Below are 13,656 nucleotides of genomic sequence, written 5' to 3' on the forward strand. Positions count from 1 at the left end.
TAGTTAAAAAGCACATTTGGTCGTACATTTCAAAGCATCCTCATGGTCTTGATTGGCAGTGTGTATCGCCTCCTGAATCTGATCCAACCACAAAACTGCAGATTCATCCCCTGATCGCTGCATTACAAAACACACATCACCGAGTCAATACAAGCACTAACATGCACAAGTAAAAACAACATTTTTCTTCTACTGATTACTTAAATAACATAATAGTAACAACTGCAACATTATCCATCAAAAAAAAAAAAAACGCTCACATTCGCTCACATTCCAGAAAGATTGTGTGGCCTTATCTCCTACAGATTTTGCTGTAAAGAGCTTTACAATAAACAAAATAAGCTACTGAAATAAAAAGAACAATCTCTGGAGGAAGACTAAAGGAAATCACACAACGCAGATAGAGACACAGATTAACTGCTGCTGTTTACAATTCCTTTCCTTTGAACAGTCATGCTAGTTATATTGGGAGGATTTGCTAGACTTGATGCTTGTAGGTTTGGGGATTTTAGAGAGATAGAGATGGGTATGGAGACTGTTGTAATTCACTGATATGAAGGAGGAGAGAGCAGCAGGATACAACGAGAACAGATAAATAATAATATGAATAGAATCGCTTGCCATATGCAGAAGCCCCTAGATTTAAACAAACAAACAAACTAACTAACAAACAAACAAACAAATAAATAAAACTAGAAGATCAGTACACATAGAGAAAACTGTACAATTCTCTGAAAATGAAAGAGTAGTTTTTTATGATTTCTGTCTTTCCATAGCCGCTCATATGAATGATTACATGGTGAGTGTTTCTGCATGTACCAGCAGAAACAGTCTAGTCCACTATATCGTACAATGCGTCATGTTCAAATGTTTATTTATTTATTTTTCTAACTCTAAATAGATGAATGAATAATCCTGTGACTAACCAGAAGCAGAAATTAGAAACAAAGAACAAATAAACCATAAGTACAAAGAAACCTGTTAATGATATAAATATAAAGATTTCATTATGTTAAAAATGAAAACCAAAACCAGTAATCAGTAATCTCCTCCCATGACGTCACAGCAGTATCCTGACACATGCATCAGGGGATTGTTCTGCTGCCAGTGTCCTACATGTCTGTACAGGAAACCGCCGAACAGCCTCAGCTTCATAACTTCAACTTCAGCCGGACGTTCTGTTTTTCAGAAGCCTTTGGATTTGTTTTTATTTAAAGATGTGCTTTACTAATTGTATTGATTGTGACCACCAGAAGAAAAAGAATGATAGGCAGAATGTTGATTGAATGCCAGGACTTCTAGTGGAAACAAACATGTGGAGACTGCTTTTGATACTCTTGTGCACTTTTGTGCTGGTGAGCTCAAGCCATCTTCATCACAGACGTAAGTAATATTAAAAATAATATGTAGTAAACTTCTAATCTAGCTTAAAAACTTACAATCATTTACAATTTTTTTTAGTTATAAGTTCTTCAAGATATCCATAAATGGGGCTGGAATGGGAATATTTATTTATTTAATTATTTATTTTATATTTCAGAAAACTGTAGCAGAGTACCAAAAGATAGCATTGGTCCAAGAACCTTTTATGGGAAAAAAGCTATAAGCGCAAATTTTACCCTCGATCTACCAGAGCTAAACATCTCCGACAATCATGTGAAACACACAGCTGGATTCGTCAGCACCAGGATCATTCCAGTAGCTTATGTCATTGCTATTGTTATTGGACTTCCTTCAAACACCCTGGTCCTGGCTTTTCTCTGTCGGAAAACAGGAAATTTGTCTAGTGCTATCCTCTACTTGAGCCTAGCAGCTTCAGACCTTCTCCTCCTGGTCTCTCTCACACTTAAAGTCCACTATCATCTGAATGGCAACAACTGGGTGTATGGAGAGCTGGCATGCAAACTTGTGACAGCCTGCTTTTATGGTAACATGTACTGCTGTATGTACACCCACATGTGTGTTAGCATGTTGCGGTATTTAGCTGTTGTACATCCATTTCTTTACAGAGGACTCGCCAAAAGATCTTGCACAACCTGGGCAAGTCTGACTGTGTGGATTGTTTTTGCTCTGGCCATGGCTCCTGAATTCCTCACTCATCAAAGCTACTACCTCACCCAGGTTGGGATCGTCACGTGTCATGACATTCTACCTTATGACGAGAAACTCTATAGTTTCCTGATACCTTATAGATTATGCCTCATTTTTCTAGGCTTCATATTTCCTTTCGCTGTCATCATATTAGCCTATGGATCAATTGTGCATCAGCTACGTCAGTCCAGCTGTGATTTTACACATTACATTAAGGCAAGCACACTTGTATTTGTGATCTTCTTGGTCTGTTTCACACCAAGTAACATAATCCACTTGATACATTATGTGAGACTGTATACAAGCAACCAAGACGACTTCTATAATTACTTCAGTGTAGCTGTGTGTATCTGCTGTTTTCACAGCTGCCTGGACCCCTTCCTTTCTTACTTTATAACAAAGAGTACAAACTCCAGAGAGAGGTTTATCTCCCTTAAAAGAGCATCTCTGAGGAGTTCAGTGACCACACACTAACTTTGAACTGTTGTATTATTGCCTAAGTTACAAACATTATGTTTAATTCACCTATCATCTATAAGTCTATTTTGGGCATAGGTGTGTATAACAATTTGTGCCTGGGCCACATGTATCTGTTCTATAGCAAAACAAAAGTGACTTTAGTAATCTTAGCTTCTATTTACTTTGTGTTATACTGATTAAAACAGTTTTATTTTATTTACCCAATATAAAAACACTCACTCACTCACTCTCTACCACTTATCCGAACTACCTCGGGTCATGGGGAGCCTGTGCCTATCTCAGGCGTCATCGGGCATCAAGGCAGGATACACCCTGGACGGAGTGCCAACCCATCGCAGGGCACACACACACTCTCATTTACTCACTCAATCACACACTACGGACAATTTTCCAGAGATGCCAATTTGGTAGGTTGTACCATGCCTACCACCCTGGAGGTGCGAGGCAAACGTGCTAACCACTAAGCCACCGTGCCCCCCTATATAAAAACAATGGCATTTTATTAAGGATATGTAATTCTTTGGGGGAAAAAAAAACAAAAAAACAAAGCAAAACAAAAAAGACTTTTTCTCTGCTGTTGCTTTTCACAAAACATCCTGCTGTTTGTAAAGTTTTTTTTTAGGTTTCATCCTATGTTGGATGATGTATTTCTTTGTGTGCTAAACTGTCTTACAAAAAAAAACACACACACACTTAATCTTTCCATCAACATTTCCTCAGGTCTACATTTTTTTATTTTATTTTGTTTTCTTTTAAAGGACTGCGAGGAACATCACCGTACTTGTTTTTAGTTATTTGTTTGTTTTTTTACATGTCATTGTTTATAGCTGTATTGTATGTGTATTGTATTAGTTTTTATGCTGCCTCTTGGTCAGATCGTCATTGTAAATGAGAACTGGTTCTCAATTGACTTACCTGGTTAAATAAAGAAAGTATAGTATAAAGTATATACATTCAGTCTATTGCCACTGAGTTGATGTCCTGTGTCAAATGTCATCAGAGATTGCAAATTAAAAAAAATACATTCTTTAACAACATCACACAATACAATAAGATGTCAATAAGTCAATACCTTGCAGATGAGGTCTTTGGTATGCAGCAGCAGATCGTGGTAGTGTTTGGCTGTGGCTGGATTAACTCCTTGTAGTTTGGCTGTTGGGAGAATTAGAGCAGCAAACGTCTTCTCTGCATCTCCAAAATTCAAGGCCTCGTTGATTTCAGCAATGGCAATGACTCCTGAAGACACAGGCGTCAAACGGTTAGTGTCCACAAATACAGCAATACACACAACTTTTTGGACTTTCTGGGCTGTTAAAGTGTGCAGTGAATTTAAAATACATACATGTATACTTTTAAAAAAAATTAAGTATGATATAGTCATGTCAAATGTATTGTGTATTAATAGTGCAACCAAATAAATGTCATCATTTACATGGTTCTTATCAGCCACAAGAGTCTCTATTTTATGTATTTGGCAGCTGAATGTATGTCTGCAATAAACACTTACGTTCATTTTCCTCGTGAACCTGAAAGTTGACGGTGTCAATGCACTTCTGTACATCGTTCCAAGTGAGAAACTCCTGGCTCTGTGTGAGAGATTCTGCTCTAAGTTTTATCAGCATGTCTGCATACCTGTTGGAAGGAAAAACAAAATAATATATCATCACCCAAATTTACTAAACTGTTTACAATAAAACTGCTCATCCAAGATGAGTACAATTACAGGGAAAAGTAACTGGAACAGCAGCATCCAAGTCCATCACTACAGATTCTTAATCCTTAGCAATAAACAGTGATTTATTACCGCTGCATATTGTCATGGTCGATGTTGCTGAAACCAAGTGGAGAGTCAGAAAGTTGCTCGCTGACAGCCACAGCATCCTTAGTGTCCAGCAACTCATTTAAGACAGCTACCGCTGACAGCATCTCGACGGCAACACACAACTCCTCATGGTTCAGACCTGCCTTATTCTGTGGCACAGAACAATCCAATATAAGCAGTAAAAAGAAAAGCCATCAGTACTAAACAAACCTGAAGTAATGTTAATTCTGAGTTAACACTACTACAATTCAGTTGTACTCAATTACTTGCTAATTGTGCTCTGGTGGGTCTGCTCTTTTTATAATAACAATATTAACTAGATTTGTAAAATTCGTTGCGACAAACTTTGATGTTGGCTTTGACGATGCAAGTATTTGCAAAGGCCGGTGCTTTTTGGAGGCGAGTGGACATAAGGGTCAGTGTTACTTTTGGAAGCGAGTAGACAGAAAGCTAGGGTGCCAAAACATTGTAAGTGGAGACGAGCATGTGACATCATCCGAATACTCTTGAGGAAGTTCCCCACATTGGGCTGAGTGATTTGATATGTCACAAGTCCATGTTGTGCTAATTTTCTAAACCTCCAAAGTTTAGAATGGGAGTCTATGGGGAAAAAAGGCCATTTTGAGACCTGGTACCGGAAGTACCGGTACTCGGATCGCTTAGAAAAGTAAAAGCAACAAACTTGAGACCAGTGTCTACAACATATCCGAATTTGGTACATGTGGCTCGAAAGCCTGAGGAGGAGTTACTATTTATACATTTTTGTCTAAGCTTAAATAGGAAAACAGAAAATTCTACAAAGCCAACATAATAATATTAATACAATGTACGATACTCTGATTTATTTACTCATGACAATAATTTCCTCTATATATTGTTTTATTTAAGCTCTAACAATAAATAATCACGGTACCAAATTGGCCTTCTATTCACTATATACTATGCAAATACAGATCCTCCCTGGTGCACTAAATGCATATCAATTACTATATCAAGTCAGTCTCTTGTAGTACAAATTACAGTTTTGTCTTATTTTAATATATCAGCATATATAAAAACTGCAATGGATTGACCACAGAACATTGTGGCCATAGCAATCAATTACATCATTATGTAACCAATAAATACAAAAAGCTGACCTTTGAGCTGTTCTGTAGGCTGAAGAGTTCAGACTGGTACAAACTGGCAGCAGTGGAATACACCAGGGGCAGCTGGGCTTCTGAGTTCATCAGCTCCTCTACTGTGTTCTCTGCAATACCCTGACGAATGGCAGCGTTGATGGCAGCAACAGATTTCTGCTCTACAGCCATCAAAACAATGACATACATCAAGGCTAACTTATATATATTTACATTTACTTTCTACTTATTATGACATTTTATGTCAAATACTACATTATTATTTAACAGAACTACGTCCTGGTGTGATCTTGTTTTATGCCTCTTTGCCGAAAACACTCCTTCCTTTTGACATTTTTTGGCTATTTAATTAAAAAAAATAAGGAACCATTTCTGCTTGAGTAATATTTAGTCAAAAAGACATAAGGTTTGTTTCCACGACGTATAAAGTAAAGTTAAAGTTCATGCATACTTAGTCTCTCTGCTTCAGCAAAGTCATTGCAGGTGCTCACAGCCCTCTGTATCTCATCTCTCTCCAGCTGAGCTGCAGTACCTATATCCTACAGAAAAAGATGTTCCTAAGTTACTTTCTTTGTCATATCTTTAACCAACAGTGCAAAGTAATTTTGTATCTTGCTATAGATACAAAACAGCTATGAGCCTGCGACTAATGATGCTTTTAAGAATGTGATAATAGTAAAAGAGCAAAGGTCTTTGTTAACATTTTTGGATACAAATCACATAACATCATAGGGTGGATAGTCTATCACCTCTGCTTTCGATCCTCCTTTGTTTAATTTGAAAGACAACCACATGGATTTAGCTTATGTTAGAAAAATCCAGACCTAACAAAAATTAGGTCTAAATTAAAAAATTTCCTAGAAAGAAAATAATTATTTGCTCACCTTAGCTAACCTTTAGCTCACCTTAGCTAACAAGACTTTAGTTACTATAATATTTTATATAGCCATTCCCACCTTAGTTTTGTGATCTCTATATGAAGTGAAGTGTTCCAGGTACCAGTGAGAGTTCGCTTCAGATATACTGAGAATGCCTAGCGCAGGTAGCCTGAGGGCAGCAAGGAGAGCCTCTTTATCTTGGGAATCAATGGCTTGATTCACCTTCTGCAAAGCTGTAAGCACTACAAAAAGAGAATACATATGTCAAGGTTGAAAGCTGAGCAAAGCTTTTCTCAATAATTCACGTTTCGTGTAGAAAACATTTTACACTGGCAATTTGAATTAAATGAAATTCATGGAAAGTGAAAATAAGAGTAGAGAAAATTTGTGCACTCACTGTTGACCAAATCCACACTGTTTTGGATCTCTTGCTGTGTGAGTAACTCCTCATATACATCTCTCTCTTCAGCTGCAATGGAAGAACGCTGGACAGACACAAAGACAAACAAATTTAGTGGACCGTCAGTCAGCAGACAGTTGGCATAATTCGATATAATAATTCGTGTGCTCTATAAAGTAACCTCTGACCCGGTAAAACTGCATTCGAAGAGTCAATAAAATGACTCTTGAGTGAATAAAATGAGTGAGTTGCGTTCATTTTGTACCTAAATGTTGCCCTTATCCAGAGCAACGTACAAAAGTGCTTAAGTCTCTATCATTAGATACATTAACTGGTTCACTAGGTTACATACTTAAGATACAATGAGTCTAAAACACTGTTCAAATGTTTTTTTTTTCTTTTTTTTCTTTTTTTTAGATGAGATACATCACTCAAAAGCAGATAGGGGTCATTCAAGTTCAAACACCAGTATGTTAAGAACTCACAATAAGCAGAAATTTCACTGCCTACATATCACTGCCTTGTATATCTTAATAGCTTTGAACTGAAAGTACCATCCGGTCTGTGGGAACTAAGACACCAACACTTGCCATGTCAGTGTGTAACATGTGACACTCGGTGTGCTTCAAACATTCTAACATTGTTTGTGTAATTTGTAGCATTGATTAGATGTGTGGTCTTTTGCCACAGCACTGTTTTAAACCTAAAAGAAAAATTTGTCTTACACGTCCTGAGGCAAGTGTCTCTTTCCTCCTCTTGGCCTGTCTCAGTGTATCTTGGTAATCTTGAGCTAGTTCCATGTCGATGTTCCTCAGCATTGCATTTGGGTTGTGCAAAGCTGACATGGTGTCTTCAGCCTGACCTTTATCTATGGCCTCATTAATGGCAATAACTGCAGCATGTACTGTAGGTAGAATATAGTACAAGACAACGCAGATTAATAAGGAGGAACAAAAACAACATATTTTTAGTTTCAGGTTTGAATTAGAAAAAAAGGAATGACTTTAAATATAATTTATAATTAAGAGTACTTAGAAATTCAGTTATCTGATAAAAGTATAATTTTAAATTGTAGTCAGCCATGTATCGTTCTTTATTAACCAATATGTATGGCTTATGATATTTCATTAAATAGAGTTTTTAAAATTTTCTGTATTCCAGTTCAGTAAATCAATAGCTGATTATTCAACTTTTATTTGGTTAGCCAAGAAAATCCTCAACAGTATACAGAGTAACTCTATTAAAACAATCTCTATTAGAGCTACTTCTCTATCTCTATGTAAATGTTGTCTTATGATAATTGTCTGATTTGTTACAACAATCTAATATAATTACAGTGTAGTATTTCCATCAAATCGGTGTATTTACTCACAAGCAGCTTCATCCACTGAGAGCTCATTTGCTAAGATGCCACCGATCTTGCTGAAGGCTGGCATCTGTATACCATACTTCTCCAACTCTTTCCTCATGTTACTGATCTCCTCCTCTGAAGAAATAGAACACTTATTTCAATTCACTTAAAAACGTGTACAATGTTTTTTTCAGTCCTGTATATCGACGGTGCTACAACGGTGATAAAACACAAGACTGGTGTTGAACTGCACTCATTTCCAGTCATGAGCCAAGAAATTGCATCCTTTCTTTATGTTTTTGTCTCCTTCCTGAGAGCAATATTTTTCAATTCCTTTTAGTCTTCTGCTAATCATTATTATTTGAGATAAACCATGAGGTCATTAAATAAAACAACAATAGGTGATAACTCCACATTACTAGCTGTGATAAAAATAATATTACATTTAAGCTAAGCATAGCTTGTAATTACCTGGCACTATTGCCCACGGTCTTGGCAAGTAATTACCTTCTGTGCATTTATGTTTTTTACATTTATGCTAGACACCTGAGTGCTTATGACTAATGAAGGACAGCTTGTTGAATATGACGAATCAAATTGAGCATAATTACAAGATTTTCCATATAAATGTACTGAGAACAATAATGTGAGATGATTGTATAGTACAGTATAAATGTACTGTTCATGTGATTGGTGAGATGGTAAGACTTGGATCTGTATACCTGTGAAGTCCACTTTGCCCAGCAAGTCTTGGATCTGTGGGGCAATTCCCAATTTATAGAGATATAAGCTGAAGAAAAAAAACAAAAAATGTTATGCAATTACAAACATAAGTAAAAGGAAATCTAAGACCAGATATTTATACCACAAAACAACAAGGATTTATGTTGAATAGCATTTGTACACGGTTCCCCGTTTATGCTTTAAACGTAATAGCCATGCAAGGTATACTACATTTACAGTATCTAGCAGACGCTCTTATCCAGAGGGACTTACAATTTATTTCAATTTATACAACTGAGCAATTGAGGGTTAATGGCCTTGCTCAGGGTCCCAGCAGTGGCAGTTTGGTGGACCTGGGATATGAACTCATGACCTTCCGATCAGTAGCCCAACACCTTAACCACTAGGCTACCTACATCCCACATCCCTACTTGAAATAAGGAATAATTTAGCATTATCTGGACAATAGGAAATGTGCAGGTGTAACGGCATGGTTTCTAACACAAGAGGTCAGTATGCAGTAGGGTCAAGTCTTGACAATGTTAGAAGTAATCCTTCAGTCTGCCTGTTTCAGGTGCCTGGAAACTCCATTAAACTTTCATCTACCTGCTGATAAAGGGCAAGTAGACGATGAATCATTAAAACATTTAGTGTACTGTGTGCTTGGGTATGTATGTAAGATAAGATTGCATGTTTCCTGTACCTTTGACCTCTAAAGACAATAGGGACAGAAATGGAGGTTTCTTTCTTTGCTTTATTCATCACAAGGAGCAAAGGGTGAAATGTTTAACCCCTGGCACAAGAGAAACAGCTTACAATGACTAACCAAGACTGGGAGGCTCACACTAATTAAATTGTTTACAGCCTTTGCACTACGTTGCAGAGGGGAGGGGAACTGTTTTTTTTTCCACAAGCATAGCTACAGATTTTTTTTTTCAGGCATCAATGGATGCAGCATCCAATGGAAAAAAATGTGTATATGCAGTGTATAATTAAACACAGGCTAAACACAATGAAGAGGATTTGGGTTATTTGATGCCTGTGGCTATTTCCTCTGCTTAGGAGGGGGTTTCCCTGGATCCATTTGGCCTCAAGACTGCTTAGTCCAGCTGAGAAGCTGAGTTTACAACAGGGTCAGGAAGGAAGTCCTTCTGTGAGGAAGAGGAAGGAAGCCAGACAGGCTCAGGTGGGGAGAAAGACAGCAACAAGGAGAGAGAAAGAAAGTGCGAGAGCAAGAAAATACTAAACTAAACTAAAAATGACTACAGCCTTCCTGTTGTCAGTCAGTAAACATATGGACATGTATTTGCTAATTACACTCAAGCGTCTGCTTAGCAAAGGAGGCTGATGAAGAGTAGCATACACTGTTATGTCTTGCTATTGGTTTATTCAGACAATGGAATATTAATAATGTGCATAGTTGAATGTTTTATTAATAATGTATTTAACAGATTATAAACTTTAGTGCAAAACAAGGACAAATATATACCTAATAACCAACTGAACTAAAGGGGTCACATGTTTGTGATGATCAGAACTGAAGCTGAAATGCTACAGGGGGGCGCTGTTGACTTTGGAGTTAGACGTGTGGTATATAAGTAACATGTAAGCAGAAAGGAAACAGAAAACATCTCTTTAGACAGGTTTCCTGTTAGGCTCGGTACCTGATTAAACAGCATGTGCTGCCGTATCAACTAACATGCATTGTTTCATGGAGCAAAACCTTTTCCAAGATATGCTACTTTATCACAGCTACCAATTATGAATGAATGTTTATTGGTAATCTTATCGACAGAATACTAAGAAAATAAATGTAGATTTTGAAAAAGAAATCTGATTTAGAGAAAGAAATAGGCCACCTTTTAACAATAAGATCTGCTGCTGTGTCAAAAAGGCAGGAATTGACAGGAAACAGTGACAGGAAATGACTATAAGCAGGCAGGAAGTAAACCGTAGGGGCTCTGGAGATGATGTACCGCAGGACACTTGTCAGTGAAACCATCAAGGACGTGAGCTTGGTATGTTGGGCGAGGTTGTCATGGCAAGCGTTTAGGCACCACAAACCACATGAGCTAGCTTTTGCACACTGCATTATTTCAGGTTTGTATTCTACTGCTATGTATGTATACTAGGCAGCATATGTTACTGAAAGATCCTTCGCCGGTACCTGAGTGCATGAATGCAGTAGATCACTTTGGGCATGTTTTTACGATCATACACGTCAGTTGTCTCAGGGTAGAATATCTGAAGGGAGAAAGCAGTATTAGTCTTTGTGGCCATTTTATATATATATATATATAATATATTATGGGGGAATATTGTGCAACAACAGATTTCAGCAGAACTGTGGAGTAACCACATTTTTAGCTCAAAAAAGCCACTGTCAGACTATCAGTTATGTTATGTAGTCAGATTATGGCCTAATTGTATGAAAGGTCTGATTTTGAAATTTCTCAGTTATACCAAATATTCTCAATTAATACTTAAAGAATAAAAAGGAACACAATGTTTGTTTTATTCCTTAGTTATGCAGAGGGTTGATACTACAGTACACACCATGTGAGTTTGAGTGTGTAAATACTTCACAAAAAACCTCACCTTTGGCAAACCAATGGACTCCATAGCTCTGAGCCACTGAACTGTGTTATCTGTGTGTCTAAAAAGTAGCCCTGTGTGCTGGACAACAAAAAAAGAAAATGACATGAAACAGATAAAATACACTATTAGTCAACACGATACTGTGTTATTACTGATTTCTTCAAAACAATAATGTCAAAGATGTCAAACTGCTGCGTTAAATACACATCAGTGGTTTATCTCCACTCGTGGGAATACGGAAGAAGTTAGAATGTCTGCGGTGTGTAAAGGATACAGAGCTTCCTGTAGGAAGTGGGAATGATACATTTGGGTCTAGAGCTTCTTAAATTAAGCTTTGTAGACAGAATATTCACTTACTGACATCTATCCAATTAAACTTTCACGTTAAATTTTAATTCATTTTACATACCTTGTAACGGCTCTGGTCTCTGTCGTAGATCTTCTTGTCAGAGACCAATTTGGGCGCAAAAAATTTTGCGAGTTTGCCGAGGTAGACGCCATTCCTCAAGCCCTCCTCCAGCTCTGTGGTGGAAGGAAGTTCCTCCTCCAGGCAGGCTTCCATCCACCTGAAAAGAAAATTTAAATGATCTCAGATCAAGGCTCTAAATCACAAACCTTAAACCAAACACCTGACTGTCGTCATCCTCTTATACGTGCTGGCATCATGTGTCCGAAGAATTATTTTGCAAGCAATCTTCTGTACATTCCTTTAGGAAAAGCATTATAAATTGTCTCTTAGGCTTTTAGTACAAATTAAACTTTAAGCTTTTAGAGAACAAGCTGCTTATCCAGACTTACAAGAGAGGTATTCTTATAAAATATTCATTGTGAACTAATATTAGGCTGATGATCCTACACGGTGGTGGTATAAGGCCAACAGTTATCTCTGGCTTTCAGATATATTACTGTACTGGAATATATGTGACATAACCTTACTTAAAAAGAGCTATATATCTGCACAATACTCCCCTTAATGCACACAATAGGTTTTCAGTTCCGTAGTGCAACCAAATGCAGGCAGTTTTTGAGATGATGTCTCACTTCCTTGCACAAATAGCATTATCTTTTAATACTGGACCTACAGTAAACAAATAAATCCTTGGTCCATGTGCTTAGGCTGTGAAGTCATATGTGATCTACAAAATGAGGATATCAGCTTATAGTAGCTTATCGGTGTCCAAATACTGGTCAAGGAAGGCTCCAGTAGTTGATGATCTAATTAGTAGATGTCTGCTTTAAATGAGCTTTCTGTTAAGATCAGAGTAATTACAGTTCCTTTCTAACACATGAGTTTGGCAATGACGTAAGGACTATAAGAAAAAAATATACAGTAGTCTTGTGTTTACTATAAGCGTAAAACAAATACACATGTACACTAGTGGTGTAACACAATGCAACTATCATCTTGATCTGTTTTGTCCTCCGAATATTTGCATCTGTATCTATATTCGGATTAAACCTGATGTGGGTGTGGACTATCAGGAAAGATTGTTTGTTTTGATATCTGTAGAGCTACCTGGCTTGTTCAAAAGTATTTTTGTTTGCACCTGCCATCTTATGGATTTAATTGGGTCTGTTTCCCAAAACATAAACTAGGCAGCATACACATGAATAAATTAGTTTCTAATCATCACTGTAAATGCATCTTTTATGTTCACATTAATGAACATGGTCTTTCTTTGTTCCTTCATATTAGACCATTTGCAGGCATGAAAATAAAAAACTGCATATCACGTGCAATCATATGCCGCGTGAAACTTTCTGAAAAGCTTTTGCGTAAAATCTATATAGGTCTATTTAGAAATGATTGAGAAAACATCTGTTTATTGTGAATAATATATAATATAATGATTGATATTAGTGAGCTCCATCAAAATGTTAAAACAAGGACGATCATACAATCATAAAAACATCCCAAGATTGTATATCACACAGATCACTGACTCCTGAAAATGCTGGTTAAATGATGCAGACCAGTGCAATTTCCTTTCAATGTGGCAACCACTGGTCCATGACCCACTGAACAAATGACCCCTGACCCACTAAAACAAGGCTCCATTGTCATGGCACCTACACTGCCACAGTTTTTGCCGTGCCTGTGTAGGGGTAATGGCAATATCCCAGGTGCTGGTGAGCTGTCTTTCTAATCTAACTCGGTGCTCTCATTTTTCTTT

The 13,656-nt window shown here is 37.3% G+C and overlaps 2 protein-coding genes across 3 annotated transcripts in view; one reads left to right on the forward strand and one right to left on the reverse strand.

Annotated features, from left to right (window-relative positions):
* iqgap2 (IQ motif containing GTPase activating protein 2) overlaps positions 1-13,656 on the reverse strand; it is a 34,521-nt gene that overhangs the window by 12,349 nt on the left and 8,516 nt on the right. The window contains exons 3-16 of the mRNA XM_060882713.1: positions 11,892-12,048; positions 11,483-11,560; positions 11,052-11,128; positions 8,884-8,951; positions 8,183-8,296; positions 7,536-7,714; positions 6,808-6,895; positions 6,489-6,652; positions 5,984-6,071; positions 5,533-5,693; positions 4,376-4,542; positions 4,079-4,203; positions 3,644-3,807; positions 27-117 (exon numbers count right to left, since the gene is read on the reverse strand). Of these exons, the coding sequence (XP_060738696.1) occupies positions 27-117; positions 3,644-3,807; positions 4,079-4,203; positions 4,376-4,542; positions 5,533-5,693; positions 5,984-6,071; positions 6,489-6,652; positions 6,808-6,895; positions 7,536-7,714; positions 8,183-8,296; positions 8,884-8,951; positions 11,052-11,128; positions 11,483-11,560; positions 11,892-12,048 (1,721 nt within the window). The remainder of the gene's footprint in view (positions 1-26; positions 118-3,643; positions 3,808-4,078; positions 4,204-4,375; positions 4,543-5,532; positions 5,694-5,983; positions 6,072-6,488; positions 6,653-6,807; positions 6,896-7,535; positions 7,715-8,182; positions 8,297-8,883; positions 8,952-11,051; positions 11,129-11,482; positions 11,561-11,891; positions 12,049-13,656) is intronic.
* On the forward strand, positions 1,088-4,009 carry f2rl2 (coagulation factor II (thrombin) receptor-like 2). 2 transcript variants are annotated; one of them, XM_060882717.1, is made up of 3 exons: positions 1,088-1,383; positions 1,541-1,927; positions 2,010-2,134. In XM_060882717.1, exons 1-3 carry the CDS (start codon positions 1,287-1,289, stop codon positions 2,048-2,050), a joined length of 525 nt encoding a protein of 174 aa, XP_060738700.1. In that variant the 5' UTR covers positions 1,088-1,286; the 3' UTR covers positions 2,051-2,134. The 2 variants fall into 2 exon arrangements, with proteins under 2 accessions (XP_060738700.1, XP_060738698.1); XM_060882715.1 differs by having other exon boundaries at positions 1,092-1,383; positions 1,541-4,009.

The sequence above is a fragment of the Tachysurus vachellii genome, chromosome 12, assembly GCF_030014155.1.
Source record: "Tachysurus vachellii isolate PV-2020 chromosome 12, HZAU_Pvac_v1, whole genome shotgun sequence".
NCBI lineage: Eukaryota > Metazoa > Chordata > Actinopteri > Siluriformes > Bagridae > Tachysurus > Tachysurus vachellii.

What these genes read in the sequence shown, in the direction of transcription:
- f2rl2 (XM_060882715.1), top strand. Translation starts at nt 1,287, where the DNA reads ATGCCAGGACTTCTAGTGGAAACAAACATGTGGAGACTGCTTTTGATA. An exon ending in AAGCCATCTTCATCACAGAC is followed by an intron (nt 1,384 to 1,540) that starts GTAAGTAATATT and finishes TTTATATTTCAG; the next exon opens with AAAACTGTAGCAGAGTACCA.